We start from the raw sequence: 22,580 nt of genomic DNA, 5'->3' as shown, positions 1-22,580 counted from the left end.
TGCCCAGAACACCCATCCCTCCCAGCCTAAGTTTTAGTCACAGGAGTATTTTTAGTAAAAGTCATGAACAGGTCACGGGCCCATGAATTTCTGTTTACGGCCCATGACCTGTCCATGACTTCTACTAGAAATAGCTGTGACTAAAATGTAGCCTTGATAAACCGTGGTCTCCTTCTTGGTGAAGGGAAATGGTGAATCATGGGAGATAGAGCCCAGCTTATAGAGGAAAACTGGGGTATGAGGCACCTTCTGCAGCAAGGTCCTTTGATTAGTGGCACTCTGGTGGAAATTCTGCAGCAATTCACATAGGTGAATAGGACATAGTTTGGGACTGTGGCATAAACACAGCAGTTGGATGTTTCTGCTAAAATGATCAGTAAAGAAATAACGACAGTTAAATTATCATAGTTAGGTTTCAGAGTTAACACTCAGTTGAGATTAACTGAGCTATTCACGCCTCTGAGAACTATTGTTTCACACTGTGCAGATTCATGAAGATGTGACTATTGATTTAAGCTCTCTTAATATTGTCAGAGTTATCTCTGCAGCCATACGAGATAAAAAACAAATATTTTAAAAATTAAAGTTTAGTTTCTAGGGGACAGTTCCGCTACAAATTCCATGGCCACAGAAATGCAGACGGCCCATAATATTCTGTTAATGTTGTTTTGGGTACAGCAAATTAACCTGCATTGAATACTAATCTAGAATGATGTGCCTTTGGATTCCTCTTTGTGTGTTGCTGTGTCCTTTACAATGTTGTACTATATGAAAATTCTCCAATTTAGTTTGCATTCATGTGGGTATTTTTTAAAACTGTTGGTTTTTTTCCAGTGTGTTTGCTTATGTTAGCTGCACATGTGTCTGCTGGACCTGACATTTCCATGGAGCTCAGCTTTATTACTTTTATGAGATCTTACAAGGAAAACTAATATTCCTGCCAGCCTGGATTAACCAATGTGTTCTCTCTGCACTTTTATGGGGCCCCTATCTCAGGGGGGCCATCCGATGACTGGGAATGGGATGGAGGAACCCTGAGCAGCACTGCATTGCAATGCCACTTGCTCAAATTTTGCCTGGCTGCCCCCCATTGATGCAGAACTGAGTAACCAGGACCAGGAGAAGCTGCCCTAGCCCAGGATGGCCCTGATGAATGGCCAGCAAGGTTGCGGAGATAGTGGGTGAGTTGGTGGTGGTCGTCTATGGATTTAGTGAAGAGAGCAGTTGGGGATGTTGGCAGTGGCAGGATTGGAGGCAGGAATGAGGTGCTGAGGAATGTGTGAACAGGTTGTATGTCTGGGCTGCTGGAATGTGAGTGAGGGCTGTCAGGTTAAGTGTGGGATGGTGGAGGCTTGTTATGTGGAGTAGGAGGGGCACACGGAGGTCTGTGGGGAGAGTGGGGCATTGGGTAGTATGTGTGTGAAGTGGGGCATGTAGGAGGTGGGGGCGCTTAGCTGCCTATTTTATGAAAGGATCAAAGCACGCAATTTCCACAGTGCACAAGGCCCCAAAATTCTTTCTTCCAAGCCTGGTTCCTGCCAGGGTCTACAGTGTAGACTCTGTTGCATTCCAAGTAAGGAAAAACCGCAGGACTTCGCTTTGCATCTTGGCAGGCTTGCAGATTCCTAACCCGAACACCACACTTTCACCAACATAAGTAAATGAGCATGCCACTGATGCTTTACATGTGCCCTGAGACTAATCAGATGCATTTTTGTAACTAAACACTCTATAAATAGTGGTAAGAAAGGCTATAACTTTAGGCACAAACCTATGATATCTGTAATATAAAGTAACAGTAATCATAAACAGCACTGTAAGTCACAGAGCTGAGAGTAACTCTATAAGGCATTAACATCTCATTCAAAGCCAGACTAGAAAAGAAGCCTAGGAGGTTAGTTGCACCGGCACATAAGTAATCTGTGTGTCTGGGGTTGTGAATACTGTGTACATACATACATACAGCAGAGATGGGAGCAGGGAGAGTGCACTGCTCTTCTGGCTGACACAGGAAACTCTATGGACAGAGTTGGAAAATAAGTGTCCACTGGCAGGATGATCATTGTGAGACAGGACCTCTGAGAGAGGAGCAGTGACAGGGAAAGGGGTGGGGTGGGGGCGAATGAATGGGGCTCCCAGGGCCCAGGGGAGAAATCAGGACCAGCATTTGGAAATCAGGACCAACATTTATAATTGTGTGAAAATGAACCCTTCTTTTCCTTAGCTTTGCATGTATTTGAACATTACCCTTTAAATAAAAAGTTTTGCTAAGAAAGCAAGAGAGAGAGTGTGTGTGTGTGTGTGATTACAGTACATCTAGCGAACCCAGGCCCATTGAAATGAGAATGTTTGTTTAAAACCTTCCTAGGAGACCTCAAAGCCCTTCCCCTGTGGGGGAAGAGGGGATGGGTTTCCAGTCTAGGGTCCACGTGGGAGGAAGGTGTGAGTAGGTCAGGAGCAGGTCTACAGGGTTGCGTATCATTTACCTGCCTCTGGGCTTAAGGAACATATCTGGTAAAAGTAACAGCCTTTGCTGTGGATCCGCCTCCTGGTGGCCCGTGCAGGTGGCTATGTTGCCAGAGTCCCTGGCTGCTAGCTCATGCCTGTACCCACCAATTTAGAGATGCTAGTACAGTAGGTGAAAGTCATAAATTTAGGAGTATCTCAATCTGATGCATGTATTACATGTCCTAGGCATGAAGTATTCTTTCGGAATGGCCTTTTTAAAGTAGGACGCACTGCAGTATGAACAAGGAGATACCAGGGACCAGAGTAATAATGGGATATGAGGCTTCTGATGACTCTACCTTTCCATCAACCATCAGGGATCATTAGGCAAAACCCAGCCTCCTCTCTCTTCTCTTTAGCTGTTCTGATTTGGATAGCCTCCTAAGTCACTTAGATGCTTTGGCAAATATTTTAAACTACATCTTGTTTTATTACCGCTGGAGAATAATTTAGGCCCCTAGCATATCTGCTAAGAATCGTGTTTCTTCTGTCAAGATTTAGGGGATAGACTATGTAGAACAAAGGCTCATTCATCCATAAATTTCCTTGTTTTTAAGACAGATATAATCCTAGAATCATCTGCATTTTGTCTATTAACATTTGGGCTGTTTCTGAACATGCAAGGTAAAATGGGCTGAATTAACCTGCTGTACTTCTGACTGTACCAGGTGTGCCCTAATATGTCTTAGTTTTGCCTGAATGCCATTAGACCACCTAGAGCACCATCAGGGGAAAGGTTAATTCATTGTATGCTGATCTTCAGGGAGCTCCATGTAGGCAGACCTATCCACCTGCATAGAGCTTCATTTACTTCATTTCAACAGGTCTCCATGTGGGCACTGAGATCTATACAGCCAAAGCTCACTTCAAGATCAGATCCTTGGTGATTGCTGAAAGCTAGCTGATTTTGTGTGTGTGTGTGTGTTTGTGCAAAATAAAAAAAAGTTAACTGCAGGAGAATAATTTTTGTTTTCAATAAGTTTTTTTTCTTCTAGAAATCTAGACATTTTACTTTCATTTCCGTTTTCCTTGGTTTGTCTGTATTTGTGTTTTTTCAGTGTCTCTTATACAGTGATTGTACTAAAGCATATTTCCAAGTTCATTATTTGATTTAACTTTAACAGAAACAATGTTTGCTCATACAAAAGTAATTATAACTGTATCGTTTGTTTAATGAGTATGTTTGAATATGTGGGTATTGGTGATATTAGTTAAGTACCAACATTAACTCAGTCATGGCGTCATTATTCTAGGTCCCTAGTCTTTAAAGATTTCCTCTTTATTTTTCCAGACCTAGGTATTATAAAGTTTTATTCTCTTTATATAGTATTTAAACATTTTGTTTTTCACAAATTTTATAATACTGTAGTGCAATTACATTGTCATACCAATGATTACTAAATACTCCCCCATTTAAAGGTGTCTGCTGGTTCATAATTGAACCACTAGATGGGGCAAGTGACTGTGGGGTGGTGTGCTCGTAAGAGAGAAGTTCCCTAGCAGTGTACAGCTCTGAACCCTGAACACGCAGATAAATGAATTTGGATAAAAGGAGGTTGTTAATATTTCAATATGTGTAGTAAAATAAATGTTCCAGTTTTATTCCTTTTGCTAGCTTTGCTAATAAATATGCCAGAAGTCCATATAGGGATCTTTATGCATCGAAGACTCTTTCATCTCGCTGTTTATTGTTTAATTCTCCTTGATTTCTTTTATCTAGTGAAACATTTTATCAGGTGTGAAATTATTATTATTTGTCTTAAAGTAACATCCAAAGTATTGGGCAGGACGATTGGCACATGTCTTGTTAGTCTCATGCTTTGGTTTAGTGTTTTAAGGTGCTGCTGTAACTAGCCGCAGGTGTCCGGATTTGTTAATCCATTTAGTAGATTATCAATTTACAAATAAGGATAAAATTTCACTTTCCCCACCCTCTTTTATTTGCACTCAAACGCATCCAGACCTGGAAATCTGGAAAGTTATGAATTCCGTCTTTAACCAACCACTATCCACAAATCATTGTCCAATGTGCTTTACACTTTTAACTCTACACAATTAAATAGTTTGTATACACAAATTGCCAGCATTACTGTTTGTTCAGATACAAAAGTGCAAAGTAGAACAATGCAGCAAGTATATGAGAGATTTCCTCCTTTTTAAAAAAGGAAATTATTTAAAATTGATATTTTAGCTTGTTTGTTTTTCATTTTGGGTGTATTTTGTTGGGATCTCTTCATATTACAGATAATCGCTCTAAATAAAAGTACTGCTCTGAACTGGTTTAAGCTAGGGCCCTTTTTCCTTGTCACGCACAGACAGGAAAATACTGCAAGATGCTGGATTAGCTTGCTTGCTTTTCATTGTTTTCTTTTCCAGCAGCAATCCGTTTAGCTATGGTATGCTGAGTTTATCTGATTAGCACCTAATGAGTAAAGGGGGTAGGAGATATGTTGCCTATATTTGAGTAATTTATGCCAAATAATGTTTTTAGTACCTTTCACCTCTCTAAATACCTGAACTTTCTTGACCTTCCTAGCTTCATTCCTCCTCACCAGCTCTTTCCCATACGAAATCATGCTGTTTTAGTTGACAGGAGTACCAGCGTGATTAGCCAGATTCTGCTCAGTGTACATCCTGCTCAACAGTGTTTGACAATCTGTCTGAGGGTCACATGAATTCAACAACTGTTGTTATGCCCTTTTAGCGCCCTACCAGGAAATACTGACAGTATCGGAAATCAACAGTTCATAACATGATTAGTTTTATCATTGATTTTTATAGTAAAAGCATTGGATTTATTTATAAGCAGTAAAATATTTTAGTATCTGTGTCAACAATTACAGTATGTACATTTAACAAGAATTTACTCATAGTTTGAACTGTTAAATTGTGTAAAGAATCCAATGAAGCTGAGATTTAACCATGTTTAAAATAAATGAATACTAACATAGACTGTTCATCTTTTACTGTCATTTACTTTTTACATTTTTTGCATAATTCTCACTTTAACCCTATATTTCAACTTATTTTTTCTCTTTTAGATTACTCCTTATTTTTTAATGCATTGTGAAATCTTAAATGTCTTAGCTAAACTCTGCAAGATCTAAGAAACCATGTTTATGGATTTATGCTGCTTTATTACTTTTATACAGTGGTGTAAAGTGGCCTTAGGGGAAATTAAATCAGGCCCAGGAGTCTGTTTTTCTCTCGATATACATGCATGAGTCCATTATAACCGAATGAAGTAATACGTGCACATGACTAAGAGTGCATGAGCTCCTGGAGTTTCAAGAAGATAAGACTATTGTTCAGTTAATACAAACCTAGAGAGGGAGTCCATTTAAAATATTTCTAAAACAGCATATTTTCCCCAATTATAACTTTATATAATTTTTTTTGAGTGGCCCTAAATGTTCTTTTGAAATGCTAATGTCACCGTCCTAGTAATTTATCATAATTTGAAAACTCTCATAATTATAGGCAGTTTGGAATGAAGGCCTTGATCCTTCAAGCACTTAATGTACATGCTTAATTTTATGCATATGAGTCACCCCATGGAAATCAATGTACATAAAAGATAAACATTCCAGAATTGGGGCCAAAACTAATAGCTAAAGTGGGACCTCACAGCTGCCCCGTTAAAATGTGCTTGCCTCCAGCAATTGACCATGAGCTCATATTGAAAAAGACAGGAGGAAAAAAACCCAAGGTATGATAGTGTTTGTTTTTTTTTTAAATAGGGGTGAATTTTCTTTGTGAAATTTTTTTTTATAAATAGTTAAGGCAACAGGTCCTAAGATGCACTGAGGGGGAGGAATGTGATAGAAGTCAGTACATAGGTGACTTGGCTTGGAACCATAGAAAGAGCAGCATTGTCTGGTTTGCTGTAACAGAACACAAATTTTAGGAAATCTTAAAAATTAACTAAACAAAGAATACTAGAAACACCAGAACAACTAACGAACATGAAGGAATGGGTAAAAGAGAGAGGGGACATTCTGAAAAGTGACTAAGATGTTTGAAAAACTTCTAGAAAGCTAGGCAGCAGCAAAGAGTGAAAACATTGCTTAATTCAGTTACAGCAGAAAAAGCCATAAATACAATACATTAGATTTGAAGTGTCTATTTATATTCTGATTGTTCACTCATGAGTGGAAGCACATCACAAAGAGCTGCACCTTTAGCTGAGAATACGCCGGTGCTACATCATCAAGTACAGTGGAATCTATTTATATACATTTTCATAATGGAAAATGTCCCTCATGGAAAAGTTAAGGTAGCATTCACAAGTCAAGAAATGGCAAAGTTAAGATTTAGAGGGGTAGCCGTGTTAGTCTGGATCTGTAAAAGCAGCAAAGAGTCTTGTGGCGCCTTATGGACTAACAGACGTTTTGGAGCATGAGATTTCGTGGGTGAATACCCACTTCGTCAGATGCATGTACCTTAACTCTCTTCTCCCTTGTACGTAAGAATGGCCATATTGGGTCAGACCAATGGTCCATCTAGCCCAGTATCCTGTGTTCCGACAGTGGCCAATGCCAGGTCCTTCTGAGGGAATGAACAGAACAGACAATCATTGAGTGATCCATCCCTTGTTGTCCACTCCCAGCTTCTGGCACACAGAGAGTAGGGACACTCAGAGCATGATGTTGCATTCCTGGTTGTCCTGATAATAGCCATTGATGAACCTATCCTTCATGAATATGCAGTCTGGTTCAGTCTTTAATTACATGATCACATATAGTTTCTCAAATACAATATCATAGACTAGTCTCTGTGTAGTTGCATCTTCTACTTCTGTGTGCTTTCATGGATTCTGTTTGTCTGGCAGATACAGGAAAGTCATTTATACAGAAGATGTCTGTACAAGATCTTCTATGAGCTTTGCACACCATGAACTATCAGTTCTATCCTTTGCTTTTGCTCATGTTTCTAAAATCTCTATCAGACCTCTTTGGCACCATGTAACTGATCTGACAATCATTGCATTCTTGTAGTAATTAAGAAACTATTTTTGTGAACCTTGCTAACCTGTGAATACATGAATGATGCAACCATATGATTTGAGAGCCAATCTTGTATTCTTTCAGTCATAGCTGCCAATTGCTGCAGTTACATTCTTATCAAATGTGTGTAGTCCTTCTGGACTTATTAGCCTTTCAGGCATATCATCAGTAGCAGCTTGATGTGAGATATGTGTTTGCAGATGAGGATGATGTTAATATCTCATGGTCAATTCATGCAGTTAAAATAATTGCAACTCATGCCAGCTGTCCACCTTGCCCCAAGCCCATGCCCCTGAGCACGCCTTGGTATGCTATTCCATACTGTCTATAGGGTGAGTATTTGTATTTGCTTGTGGACATCATGGGTTTCCTTCGTAGGTGCTGTCCGTGGCCTGTCTTGTCACCTCCACTGGCATTCTTGACATATCCCTAACACAAGTGTACAGCTAATCTGCTTGATGCTGCTTAGTTGTGGTACTGTGTGTGCTGATTGCTCCACCATTGAGGTGAAATGATTTGCTCCAGCAGATTCACTGCTGGCTTCAGGTTCTGAAAGACAGGAAATGATAATGCTGTTTTCTATGTACAGCGAGCTTTGCTCCTTTTTCAAGCTTGACGCGTCATCTGTGGTAACTTTCACCCTTCTCTGTATGCCAGGATATATGCGTGCTGCTTATGTAACCCAAATTAAGAGAGTGTGGCTCTTTCTCCACCTCTCATGGCTGGTCCACATAAGGTTAATTAGTTCATTACAGCTGACAGCTAGAACCCAAAGTTGTAAAAATTTTCAGAAGTGCCTAATTCCAAATGGGAGGGTGGGGGGAAGTGACCTAGGCATTCAGGAGCCTAAGTCCACTGACTTTCTCCTATGGGCATATGTCACTTTTGTAAATGGCACTTTGGTGCCTGAGTCACTTGGCACTTTTAAAAATGTTATCCTTAGTCCTTTGGCTTAAGTAGTGGAAGCTCGTACTTTCAGCTCTGAAGGGAGGTCCCTGGTTCAAACCCCATTGAAGGCCTAAATCAGTTATACTTTCTTGTTGTCCAACAACTTTTTTGCTGCCATTTTATCATGTTTTTCTATTTTCCAAATATTCACAACTCATGTTAAATTTTGGGCCAGACAGTAAATCTTCAGGAATATTCTAGCAATGTATGAGGTAATTATGGAAATATTTTATAATTTGATTCAAAGAGATTTGACTAAAACAATCATAAATGTGTCAACTTTATTTTTGTTGTTTTGCTTTCCCCTCCCCCCCAGGTTTGCAATTATGTGCGGCTATATGTCTGAGTTTGACAGTATACAAAACAAAATCAAGAATGGCTATCTCTTTAAGGTATGTTTTTTGGTAGTTTCTTTAGCAACTATTCTTAGTTTACTTTCCCTGATAGTATAAAAGGGAGGGTTTTGCAGCAAACTAACAGCCTCAGGATATGTTTCAATGCCAGTGTTATGATTGAGAAATTATTTGTATGTGCTCCTACCACATATTGTCCATTAGCTTCCAAACTACAAGGATTTAAGTATGACTTCATATATCAATGGCAAGATTTTTGCTTTATTCTTTGACCTGAGCAAAGTGGGGGAAAGAATTCTGCTGTTGCAATTAAAAAAAAAAAAAAAATTGAAACAAGTTTAACACTAAATGCAGCCATTTCCTACAGTGATTGATGTTGCTTCATGTCACCCTGGGGAAGTGATAATTTTGTTTAATGTTTTCCATTTGCAGATACATGTATATTTCACATTCAGAAACGTGGGCTATGTCACTTAGCATTGTAACATGGGGGAAGTTCTTGCCAGGGGCTTTGTCCTTATCCTCCTTTTCTAGCTTTACATCTTTCCCAGGGATTCTCATACACACACATGGCTTCAATTACCATCTTTACATGGGTGATTCATAAATCTGTCTGTTTGCTCCTGATTCATCTCTGGCCTCCCAAGCCTGTATTTTAGCCTCTTTCCAGCATCTCCTCTACAGCAGTAGAGTACACTCCCACAGGGACCCTCAGGCTGCTTCCTGGAGTCCTGGCCCCTAGGATATTGGCAAGAAAATGCCATGGCCAGTATCCCTGCTTCTATTAGCTATACCAACCAGTGCCCAGTGTCTTGTGTTATTTCCTTTGTAGCTCCAGTTTTGAAAGTTTCTTTTGATGTTTTATTTTTATCTATTACATGGCACCATGGATGTGCATCACACTTTATAAAACAAAAAGAAGGAACTAAGTCTCTGCCACAGAAAGCTTAAAATCTTAGTTGTAATTGAAAGGTGTCTAAGGAGAAGTTTTGCCATGTGCTATTATATTTTAAGTGTTATTTATTGAGGCCCACATGCACCTATATGTTCCATGTTGAATACCATCTTACTGCACAAGTAGTCCCAATGAACGTATGAGATCCAGAAATAGAAGGCTGATAAATGTGTGCTGCTATTCAGCAAGAGCAAGGGTAGCGGAATTGTCCCTTATATAGCACTGTTCAGCGATATAAAGGCATTTTACATTACACAGTAAATTAAATAAAAACTAATAAACACCGATGCCAAATAAGGCAGTTTATATCCATGAAAATGCTTCCATAATTAAGGAAGATTGTGAGCAATTGTGTAAATTGAAAGGTGTTATTTAAGTTGGGATGTGAAAGAGCATATTGTATAATATCAATATAGTACAAATCTCATCTCAGAGAGCATTCCACCCTTACAGTACCAACTGAGTAAAGTCTGGAGTATCTGGACACACAGAAATGGTCAAGAATAGAAGACAATGGATCCATCATGAGCCAGATATAATTACAAGAGGGTCATATAATTAAGAAGAAGTAATTTTTGCAGTTATAAAAGGAGTGAGTTTAAGAAGAGTCTCAAATGTTAACAGTACAGTTTTCAGTAAGAATCTCCTCTTTAGAGGTAACGTCTGAAATCACACGAATACTATAGAAACATGGGAATTACAGGGAAACATAGATTGAAAGAGTAGTATATATGTGAATAGTTTGCCAAAAAATGAAATAGGAAGCTCTCAGATCTGCAAGAATATGATCATTTGAGTAGTCCAGATGAGAAGTTATAATACTTTGTACCACTATGTTAGTGACTGGCTTAGTTGAAAAAAATAGAGATATAGGAAAAGTGAAACCTACAGTATCTGACAACTGAGTTATGTTGAGAAGCAAATGATAAATCAGGGTTGAAAAAAACTCCTTCAAGAAATTCCTTTTTCTTGAAATACTGATTATGCAGAAATAATTTTCCTCAAAAAGTGAGACCTGAAAATGGAGAGAGGAAGGGACAGGTGGGTTTGGAAGAAAACATCTTTTTATTGATTTTTATTATCCTTCATACTGTTTAATTCAGACCCATTTTATCTCCAGAAGTGCAGGGCATGGGTGTAGCAGCTGTACTTCCAGTCACATTTCAATTGAAAAGTTAGATCTGTGGTTCAATTCCTTTCTTAGACGTCTATGTCCAATTAATTCTAGGTTTCTGACTACCTGCCGTGGATGTATTTTCATATTATCCGCCTTACAGAAAACCAGGTCCTGCTTCTGAATATAAAATGTTATGTGGTGCCATGTTCCACACTAGAGGAGGTTACATTTCAGTGGTTGATCATTTGTTCAGGCATACAGTATCTAGGAAGCAAAATAGGAGTGTTCGCATAGGGTTGATGCGCTATGCTTTTCTATTACCAGATAGGATAAAACCAGGGGTGAAGGTAACTTAAAGGACTTACCAGTACTGCTGGAGTCCTGAGGGGGCATGGCCTCAACCGGAAGAGGAAGGGCCTCTCGAGAGTTAAAGGCCCTGGGACACTGGCTGTGGCTGGGAGCCCCAGGACCTTTAAATCAACCGGGGGCTCCCAGCTGCAGAGGTGGGTGGGAGCCCCTGGGACTTAGGGGCAAATTAAAGGGCCTGGGGCTCCAGCTGCTGCAGAGCTCCAGGCCCTTTAAATCCTCACCACAGCTCCAGCTGCCGAGCTGCGAGTGGGATTTAAAGGGCCCGGAGCTCCCTGCTGTGGGATTGAATCCAGGCTCCAGACCGGCCACCGAGCCACAGGTAGGATTGAAAGGGCTCTGGGCTCCCCGCAGCCGCGGCGGGGAGCTCTGAGCCCTTTCAATCCCAGCTCCAGCCCGGCTGCCGAGCCGTGGGCAGGATTGAAAGGGCTCTGGGCTCCCCACCTGCTGGGGAGTCCAGAGCCCTTTAAATTCCCACTGCGGAAGCCAGTGCGATCCGGCATGGCATACTGGCTCTTGCCGGCACAGAGTACCGTACCGTACCGGCTTACTTTCACCTCTGGATAAAACCAAAGTTTAATAGGTTTGGAGTACATCAGTCTTGTTTGTTTGTTTTTAAAGCTCTTTCAACTGTTTATTTGAACTTTAGATGAGTTAGATCATATTATAAATGCAATGTGTCCTGGTACGTTATGTGCAGAGTTGTTAAATAATTGCGTTTGTGGTTTTCTTCTGTAAGCAAGGATATTGCCAGTTAAAATATTTACAGATCATTAGACGAACTGTAGCAAAAACAGTCACAAAAGATAACTTGAATAAATTTGGACTGATTTTGCAATGCAGTTTTAAAGTTTGAAGGCAACTGCCAACCAGAAATGAATATCTCATTTTCTTTCTTTTGAACTTATTTTTAACAGGAGCATCTAGACAAAGCAATTGAACTTAAACCTCAAGATCCTTTTTTATATTACCTAAATGGAAGATGGTGCTATTCAGTAAGTTGTTTTCTATGCCTAACAGCTGACTTGAATGTGCTGAAAAATGGCGATGTGTTTACAGTGGAATACTGTAACTGAAATCTGAGAGAAATGACACATTTATTGAAGTGGAAATGTTGAAATTGTAAACAAAGCATTGCTATGTACTTGTCATGAAATTATTTCTACATGCCTGGTTATTAATACAGACTCCCCTCAGTATCCATTGTTATCACACTTGTTAACTATAACACATACTCTTATTAAAAGCCTCTTGTTTTGAATTTTGTTTTATTATTTACACACATCAATGAAATGGTAACTAAGTTTTGGAGAGGAAGCATGAGTGGTTAGGTGTTAGGTACAAGCTACTTTCTGCAAGCCTCTCTATTGTTTCTTTTCCCTTTAGTCTGGGACTTCTTCCATAGCTCAGCTTTCCTAGCCTTGCCTTGTTTCAGGGCTTAACTCCCTTTTCAGAGTCCTCACCCAGTCCTGCCCTTCTCGCTGGCCTACAGTCCAGAGGTGTTCCCTTCTACTCCCAACTTTTCTTCCCAGCCTTCTCCTAGTCTGGCTAGGATCCTAGAGCTTCCTCCTCCCCATCACTCTATTTTCAGAGACTAATTGTAGACGCTTACTGCGGCCCCTTTTCTGCTTTTAACTTCCTGACCTTTTAATGACCACACAGCTCCTTCCCAGCTGGCACTCATGTTTCATTAAATCTGGCTTTTCTTCCCAGTGCATCCAGAAACATAACTGGCCTTCCCCAGCCCAGATTAGCTCTTTCAGGCCCCAGGTGGGGTACACATCCCATCTTAGTGCTGTAGCTTTGTTAGATTTTCTTGAAAGTTATACAAACAAATACATGGCTTTTTTATAATAAAGTTTTTCATTGCTCCAGTAATGCAAAGGAGCTGTAAACCTGACCTAAGCATCTGGCTGAGATGGATTTATGGCTGCTTTGTATCACAGGAGTGGTACAGAACAGCCAAAACATACCAGTGAAACTGCACCAAGGCCTCTAATAAAGGCTATGCAAGTGTTAAAAGTTGACTCTCTGGAGTTTTCTTTTTGCAAATTACTCACAATTACCAGACTCACCCTTGGTTTAACTCAAGTGATTTCAGTGATGTTACACCAGGGATCAATTTGACCCAACTACTTATACCATATTCTTTGTAATTCTCTTACTCTCATTCACTGGTAAGTGAAAAGCCTATGGAGTTTGTGCTGGATAAATGGGTAGATACATATGCAGACTGTTATGGCATTTCTCAACTCTTATACTGGCAAACAAGAAAGTATTTGTGTTGGAAGCTGATAGTTTACAACAAGGAGGCTGTCCGGTTATTTAATTTCTGCCAGAAGTCCTGAGACATTATACAATTACTTAATTCAATTCCATCTTAATATACTGTAATAAAACAAGAAGAACCTCTCATGATATTTAAGGAGGTGACAGTAATATTTTTGCTAAAATTGGATGGATTGGAAGGTTTTATTGAGGACAATTGTATTATGTTTTTAGTTAGCTATTACCAAGGAAGCATTGAGGGAGGAAATTCTTTAGGGATGGAAGTCCTTTCCAGGCTGAATTTTCAGGTTGAATGGGTTTGTTTCCTTGGTAACAGATTCCTGGTATTTGAAGAAGACTTTGAATGGACACAGTTTGCATTTTGTTAATTAGCTGACAGCACTAAGTTCTGGTACTGCTGGACCCTGGGAGAAAGGGAGGCTGCTAAGAACTTCTCACGTAGCCTTAAAATCTCCAGAAGAGAGTGGCAGTCTGTTCCCCATCCTCCAATAGTAGAATTTTGTATGAGATTTTTGGCAGCCACCACCTCTGGCAGCAGCCTATGGGTAGCTTTCTTTCCTCCCCGGCAGTAACAGAGAGAGGCAGCTGCCAGTCCCCATCCCTTCTATTGATACCATGGTTTCTGGAGATGTCTTCTTGATTGTTCCTCTCTTTGTCAGTAGGTTGGATATCTTGGTGACCTCTCCCCCTCCAACATAGTAGAGTTAATTGGGGAGTTGATGACTCCTTGGGCTCTCTCCTCTGAGCACCTTTTTCAAGCAGGGAAAACAAAAAGAAGCATGGGAAAGGGAAACGACTGAACCCTCCTCATCCTCAGATAGTAGAGAACTGTCGTCTTCTTCAGACTCCCAGATGTATGACAGACTCCAGTGCGGGAAAGCAGGCTTTTTAAGACAGATGCCCTCCAAAAGCTAATTGTTCAGCCTTCAAAATTGATCCTGATGGTGGTATGGATTCTATTCCTCCAAGGGACATCAGGAAATGATAAAATCCTGGGATGATGCCTTGTTTTCAATATCTGAACTCTGAATGGAAAGACCCCACAGAAAGAGGGGCATCACCAGATTATACCAGAAGGTGTCTAAAGTGCAAAGAGGGAGAGCATTAAAATTCTCCTCAGATCCCAAAGGGGATTCCTCCATTTGTAAGATGCTAATAAACCCACTGTCCCAGTAGAAGGGACAGGCACCCTCAAGGATCCTGGTGACAAGAAGCTTATGTTTCTCCTGAAATGAGACCATAATGCTTCTTCCCTTGCCCTTTGCAATGCCGTCAGGGTAGCTTCAAGCTATTAAGTTAGAGCCATGGGCTAGCTTCAAAAATCCTAACCTAAGAAAGGTTAAAAAATCAATCAGAGGCCTGTGGATGGCTTGTTCTTCTTGTACTGTGTTCCTGTGATATCAGCCACGTCCTGCTCTGCTCTCCACTTCCAGGAGGAACCTGTGGTTCTGAACCCAGGAAGCAGACAGTGGGTGAAATCCTGGCCCAATTGAAGTCAATGGAATTTTTCCACGGGCATTGAGAGGGTCAACATTTCACCTAGTCTTTCTGAAACCCATCTTGTACAGGCCTCCCCAGCTATCTCACACTCTTTGGGATAACCTCAAACATTGTAATTAACGGGTTTTTTAAAACTGGAACAAGTCTGAGTTCAACAGCTGCAATACAATTCTTTCCTTGGCATCAGTATAGCCTGAAACACCTTTTTAAATAGAATACACATTCTGGGCTAACTTTGTGCCTTTTATTTTTGCATCACTTCCATGACACAAAGGGAATGGAGAACAACACGGTTTTACTAGAGGTAGATCGTGCCAAACCAACCTGATCTCCTTCTTTGAGAAGGTGACGGATTATTTAGACAAAGGAAATGCGGTAGATCTAATTTACCTTGATTTCAGTAAGGCATTTGACACGGTTCCGCATGGGGAATTGTTAGTTAAACTGGAAAAGATGGGGATGAATATTGGAAAAAGAATGGGGATGAATATTGCAAAATTGGGAAAGGTGGATTTACGGAATTGGTTTAAAGGGGAGGACTCCAGCAGGGTCGTATTGTAAGAGTTGAAACTGTCTGGCACTGGAAGGAAGGTTACCAGTGGCGTTCCTCAAGGATCGTGTTTTGGGAGACCAATCTTATTTAAACACTTTTTGATCTTACTGACCTTCGGCACAAGAGCGGGGATTGTGCTAATAAGTTTGCGGATGATACAAAGCTGGGGGGTATTTGCTAACACCAGAGAAGGACCAGGATACCATACAGGTAAGATCTGGATGACCTTGTAAACTGGAGTAATAATAGTAATAGGATGAAATTATAATAGTTGAAAGTGCAAGGTCATGCACTTAGGATTTAATAATAAGAATGTTTCGATTACATTGGGGACACATCAATCAAGTTGGAAACAACGAGTAGGAGAGAAGGACACACTTGGGGTATTGGTTGATCGCAGGATGACTATGAGCCGCCAATGCGATATGGCCGTTAAAAAAAAGCAAATGCGGTTTTACGGGTGCATCAGGCGAGGTATTTCCAGCAAAGATAAGGAGGTGTTAGTACCGGTGTATAAGGCGCTGGTGAGACCCTCACCTGGAATACTGTGTGCAGTTCTGGTCTCCCATGTTTTAAGAAGGATGAAATTCAAACTGGAACAGGTTCAGAGACGGGCTACTAGGATGATCCGAGGAATGGAAACCTGCCTTATGGAAAGGAGACTCACAAAGAGCTTGGCTTGTTTAGCCTAACCAAAAGAAGACTCCGGGGATATGCTTGCTCTATATAAATATATCAGGGGGATTAACATAGGGAGGGAGAGGAATTATTTAAGCTTAGTAACTAATGTAGACACAAGGACAAATGGGTACAAAACTGGACACTAGGAAGTTCAGGCTTGAAATTAGACGAAGGTTTCTAACCATTAGAGGAGTGAAGTTCTGGAACAGCCTTCCAAGGGGAGTAGTGGGGGCAAAAGACATATCTGGCTTTAAGACTAAGCTTGATAAGTTTATGGAAGGGATGATATGATAGGATAGTTTAATTTTGGCAATTGTCCTTGGATTATCAGCAGATAGGTCTGCTCAATGGTCTGCGATGGGATGTTGGATGGGATGGGATCAGAGTTACTGCAGAGAAATTCTTTCCTGACTGCTGGCTGGGGAGCCTTGCCCACATGCTCAGGGTTTAGCTGATCGCCATATTTGGGTCGGGAAGGAATTTTCCTCCAGGGCAGATTTTGGCTGACGCTCTGGAGGTTTTTTCGCCTTCCCCTGCAGCGGGAGGGGGCATGGGTCACTTGCTGGTGGATTCTCGCTTGAGGTCTTCAAACCACAATTTGAAGATTTCAATAACTCGGACATAGGTTAGGGGTTTTTATAGAAGCGGATGGGTAGGGTTCTGTGGCCTGCTTTGTGCAGGAGGTCAGACTAGATGATCATGTTGGTCCCTTCTGACCTGAGTCTATGAGGATGGGTGGGGATTCTCTTTGCATAGAGGAAGCGGTTAGAGTATCAATCTGAATGCTTAAAGCTCTGTAGAAGGCAGTAGGATGCTTTTGTATTATCCATAATAATAGTACCAAATCCTGTGCACATTAAATATTATTAAAAATGAAATATTTTCCATCCATACTTTTAAAATGTAGATAACTTTGTTGCTTTAAATTGGTGTTTCTTTTTAATATAAAAAAGGCAGAGCAAAGCTATTCATTTTAATTTAAGCAGTGCAAAAGCGCACTCAGCCAGCCAAAATACCAAACCAGACTCCAGTAAAGTAATTCTTATTAAATCTGGTAAGAAAACAAGACAATTGCCAGACAAACTTGTATTTAAATTTCAGCCTGCAGAATTAAAGCAGCAAATTATAAATTCCACAGTTTAAAAACTTGGAAGTTCCCTTCACTATTGCATCATAGTAGGGGTGTGTGTGTGTGTGTAAGCAACTCTAGAATTTTGGGTGGTCCAAAGATATTCAATATGAGCAGTTTCTCTCCCTTCGTTTTTTGTTCCTACCCTACTAATGAGTTCACTGTATCTGGATCAGATGGACCTAAAGATACCTTCCTCCCACTCTAAGAGAGCAAAGAGCATTGCAGCAATGGGTTGGCTTGAAGAAAGCAATATATTCTTTTAAACTCTGCTGCAACCTCTCTATCTCACTCAGTGGGTTTTAGAAAATAAAGAGCAGGTGAAAAGTGCAGTGTGAGGAGGAGGAATCATTTTATCTACACACTAGCTTACATTTGTAAGTTTTAACTCACATGCTGCACTTAGTAGCACAATATTGGCACTATGCATTGCAGGGGAGAAATGCCACGTTGTTTTAATGAACAGGAAACCGCGAGCTTGTCAAAGAGTATTTCTCTCGAAACCAGGTCTTTGAAAGAGGCATTGGGTGGGAGAAAGATATGAAAATTGCTACGGTTCCTTCTTAATATTGTTTATCTGCAGAATATTGTTTTTAGTGGTTTCAAGTGAAAGACTTACTGATGACATCATTTCTCAGGAACTGGCTTTTGCCAGAAGACCAGCGAGACTTGGCCAGGTTGCTTTGTCTCCATAAAATGCTACTCAAACTTGGCCAAAACGATTGAGGACAGACAAGAAAATAGTCTGTATACACTTTACTGTTGTATGCTGGCTACGTTAATACTTTGCAATGGCATATTTTATAGAACAGTTTATAATAAGAAATATAAAAAAATTCACATCCCGTGAAAATTTTAAAATTATAGTGGATGGCTGTGGCTAGGTATATGTTACAATCATTAGTTTTGGATAGATTCTTTTCTTTAATGGAAAGCTATCAGCTTTCAAAATCAGGTGGATAATAGCTGACTGCAGCAGCAAAGAGCAGAGGAGCAACTAAGTTAAGTAAGGGTTTGAGGGTTCTGAAGCTCTCCGTCCCCCATTCTCATTCACCACCAATCATCAGTACTGTAGCACAACAGACATGAATTTTAAAAGTCCAAGTCTTTGGTTACAATGTGATGCTCTGTCTAAGCTGAGACAGGGTTGACTCACCACATTCTTCAGCTCCTGGTTCTCACATGAATTCTTCTCATCTCTTCATTCTTTGGTCGCATCCCCTCCTCTCTTGCTCCTCTATGAAGGTCATGCCAGCAGTTGCCAAGGAATCTTAGCCCTGGTCTTCAGTACGAATTTAGGTCAGATTTAGCAGCATTACATTGATTTAACCCTGCACCCGTCCACATGACAAAGACGTTTTTTTCAACTTAAAGGACTCTTAAAATCGATTTCTGTACTCCTCCCCCGACGAGGGGATTAGCGCTGACATTGACCTTGCAGGGTCGAATTTGGGGTAGTGTGGTTGCAATTCGATGGTATTGGCCTCCGGGAGATATCCCAGAGTGCTCCATTGTGATCGCTCTGGACAGCACTCTCAACTCAGATGCACTGGCGAGGTAGACAGGAAAAGGCCTGCAAACTTTTGAATCTCATTTCCTGTTTGGCCAACGTGGCAATCTGCAGGTGAGCGCAGATGTCATCAGCAGAGGTGACCATGATTGAGTCCCAGAATTGCAAAAGAGCTCAAGCATGGACTGAAGGGAGGTACAGGATCTGATCGCTGCATGGGGAGACGAAGCTGAGCTTTCAGAACTCCATTCCAAAAAACAAAATGCCAGAATATTTGAAAAAATCTCCAAGGGCATGAAGGACAGAGGCTATAACAGGGACAGTGCCGTGTGAAACTTAAGGAGCTCAGGCAAGCTTACCAAAAAAGCAGAGAGGCAAATGGCTGCTCTGGGTCAGAACCCCAGACATGCTGCCTCTATGATGAGCTGCATGGCATTCTAGGAGGTGCAGCCACCACTACCCCGACTCTGTGCTTTGACTCTGTCAATGGAGTAGCACGCAACAGGGATGTGGGTTTTGGGGACGAGGAAGATAGCTCACAGAAAGGAGGCAGAGAAACTGTTTTCCCCAACAGCCAGGAACTGTTTCTCGCCCTGGACCTGGAGCCCGTACCCCCAAACCCACCCAAGGCTGCCTCTCGGACCCGCCAAGCAGAGAAGAGACCTCTGATGAGTGTACCTTTTGTAAACATTATACATGGTTTAAAAGCAAGCGTGTTTAATGATTGATTTGCCCTGGCATTCGCAGCCAGTACAGCTACTGGAAAAGTCTGTTAACGTGTCTGGGGATGGAGTGGAAATCCTCCAGGGACATCTCCATAAAGCTCTCCTGCAAAGGTACTCCCAAAGCCTTTGCAAAAGATTTCTGGGGAGGTCAGCCTTATTCCGTCCTCCATGGTAGGACACTTTACCATGCCAAGCCAGTAGCATGTAGTCTGGAATCACTGCATAACACAGTTTATGGTTCCTGGTGTTTTGCTGGTTTGCTGGTGTCAATTCTTTATCTCTCTGGGCCCAGAATCGGTGTTCCATGGCATTAACCTGCCCCATTAACACTGTGATGTGCACATTGCCGGAGCCCGTACTTTGAGAGAAATCTGTGTCCGTGTCCTCATCACTCTTGTCACCGCGCTGCCGTCACCTCCTCGCCTGGTTTTGCTTTGGCAGGTTCTGGTCCTGCATATACTGCAGGATGATGCACGTGGTGTTTACAGTGCTCATAATTGCCGCGGTAATCTGAGCGGGCTCCATGCTTGCAGTGCTGTGGCGTCTGCGCTGAAAGAAGGCGTGAAACGATTGTCTGCCATTGCACCGATGGAGGGAGGGGCGACTGATGACATGGCTTACAGGGAATTAAAATCAACAAAGCGGGTGGGTTTGCATCAAGGAGAAATGCACAGAATGACCCCCTCAGGAATTGAACTCAAAACCCTGGGTTTAGCAGGCCAGTGCTCAAACCACTGACCTATCCCTCCCCCCACCATTCATGGAGGAAGGGAGTGGGGAGCAAATGAATACAAATAAATATAAAACGAATCTGGTCTCTTTCTTGTCTTGATCCACTCCATCTCTCTTATACATCTTTGGCTGGCAGCAAATGGTGCAGTATGACTGCTAGCTGTTGTCGTATCCTGGGTATTTGCCAGAAGACGGTGCAGTATGACTGCTAGCCATTGTCGCCTCCTGGCTGCTCGCCAGAAGACGGTGCAGTACGACTGCAGGCAGGACTGAATCTCCATGAGACGAAACTTAAAAAGAGAATGACCTGGAGTCACTCCCATTTATGTCCAGGCGCCAGGTCTGCCAGGAGCTCCCATGTCTGCCTATGTGCCCCTAACTGACCTCATCGAGGTCGGCTAAAAGAGCACCCAGGAGACGACGACAACGGCTACCAGTCTTAATGCACCGTCTGCTGCCAAAAGGCAATGAGCTGCTGCTGTGTAGCAATGCAGTACCGTGTCTGCCAGCACCCAGGAGAAGTACGGTGATAGTGAGCTGAGCGGGCTCCATGCTTGCTGTGGTATGGCGTCTGCATGGGTAACACAGGAAAGAAGGCTCAAAACGATAGTCTGCTGTTGCTTTCATGGTGGGGGGCCTGAAGACATGTACCCAGAACCACCCGCAACAATGTTTTTGACCCATCAGGCTCTGGGATCTCAACCCAGAATTCCAATGGGCGTCGGAGACTGCAGGAACTGTGGGATAGCTACCCACAGTGCAACACTCTGGAAGTCGACGCTAGCCTCAGTACTGCGGACGCACTCCGCCGCATTAATTGTCTTAATGGTCTTAAGTGGAGACACATATAATCAACTGTGTAAAATTGATTTCTAAAAAAATCAACTTCTATAAATGCGACCTAATTTCGTAGTGTAGACATACCCATAGTGCCTAACTCCTTGGGCATATGCCTTGTCAGTCCAAGTCAATTTCAGTAAGCATCAGATGTACAGTTAAAGTACAGATATGCAGGAGAATCATCCTGCTTTTCCTCTCCAGAAACACTAGTTTTCCTCCCAGTGTTAGCTGGGGGGAAAACAGGTAGTTCCTCCACTCGGTGAAGTGGCATCTCATTTGAGAGAACCAATTTCTCCATCCCTATATTGTCATCTCTTTGCTGTTTCTGCTTTGATTAGGGATTTGGCGTCTCTGTTCATTGGGTTAGGTGGTGGAACTAAAAATATTATGGCAGTGACCAACCCACTCACTCTCAAGAATCCTTTCTTGTGACTGCTGGAGTATGCCTAGCTATATATGGGAAGGAAATGGCATACAGTATATACTGTAGTGTGACAATGACAACACAGAATGAAGAAAACTCCAGAAGGTCCCTTTACACCAGTCTGTAATCCTGGGAAGTGAGAGGCTCCTTGGCATGTGCTATGGGTCAGAATTCAAGCAGACAGCTGGGTACCTGCTTAGTGATACCTGTGTCAAATCACTGCACAAAAAATGAACTTGTCTTAGAAGAGCATTAGCTTCCCACATAATGACAATATCAACAACTGCCTCTAATGTTCAGAAATATTTAGTAGATGGGCTATCAAGCTCTACCCTCTATCACTACCCACATCGGTTTTTAAAATGTCAGGTTGAAATAATCTCATGTTGGTTTAATCAGTATTTTGCACTGAATTTCTCATGATGTGTATATTGTATTTTACAGTAAAAAGGGATTTATTAAAAACCCTTTAAATTATGTCAAATATTCAATGTGTGTATAAGAGATGACTCTTTGGGACAGTGAAGCAAAAATATTTGATTAAAGACTCCTTTTGGTGTTCCTTTGCACACCAAATTGTGTAAGTATACAGTAATACAAGGCAATATTTTGCTTCACAACTGGAAAGTTAGCCTTAAGTATATTTTCCTTCTCTGGTTTTATTATAGGTAGCACAGTTGTCTTGGATTGAGAAGAAAGTAGCCACTACTCTTTTTGGGACTCCACCAACTTCAACAGTACAAGAAGCTTTGCAGAGTTTCCTTAAGGTAGATCCTATCCAACAGTTCTCCAGAGTAGCTATTTACCAAATACTCTGTGTGACTGTTTTCAAGAGATCAGCTGAACAATTTATATTCAGCAGCTATAAATTCAAGGTTCTATCACATAGTTTTATAACAACTTTTTTTTTAAGTTAGTATGGAATAGAGTGAGTAGCACCACTT

General features: G+C 41.4%; 1 protein-coding gene across 2 annotated transcripts in view; it reads left to right on the top strand.

The window, feature by feature from the left end:
* The window catches only part of RMDN2 (regulator of microtubule dynamics 2), a 65,831-nt gene that overhangs the window by 18,005 nt on the left and 25,246 nt on the right, over window positions 1–22,580 (top strand). For both annotated transcript variants that reach the window (XM_032776525.2, XM_075064231.1), the window contains exons 6-8: window positions 8,779–8,854; window positions 12,171–12,248; window positions 22,305–22,403. In XM_032776525.2, coding sequence (XP_032632416.1) covers window positions 8,779–8,854; window positions 12,171–12,248; window positions 22,305–22,403 — 253 coding nt within the window. The remainder of the gene's footprint in view (window positions 1–8,778; window positions 8,855–12,170; window positions 12,249–22,304; window positions 22,404–22,580) is intronic.

Source organism: Chelonoidis abingdonii, chromosome 3 (assembly GCF_003597395.2).
Source record: "Chelonoidis abingdonii isolate Lonesome George chromosome 3, CheloAbing_2.0, whole genome shotgun sequence".
NCBI lineage: Eukaryota > Metazoa > Chordata > Testudines > Testudinidae > Chelonoidis > Chelonoidis abingdonii.
Note: the sequence above shows the minus strand (reverse complement) of the source record. Positions and strands in the feature narration are given on the sequence as shown.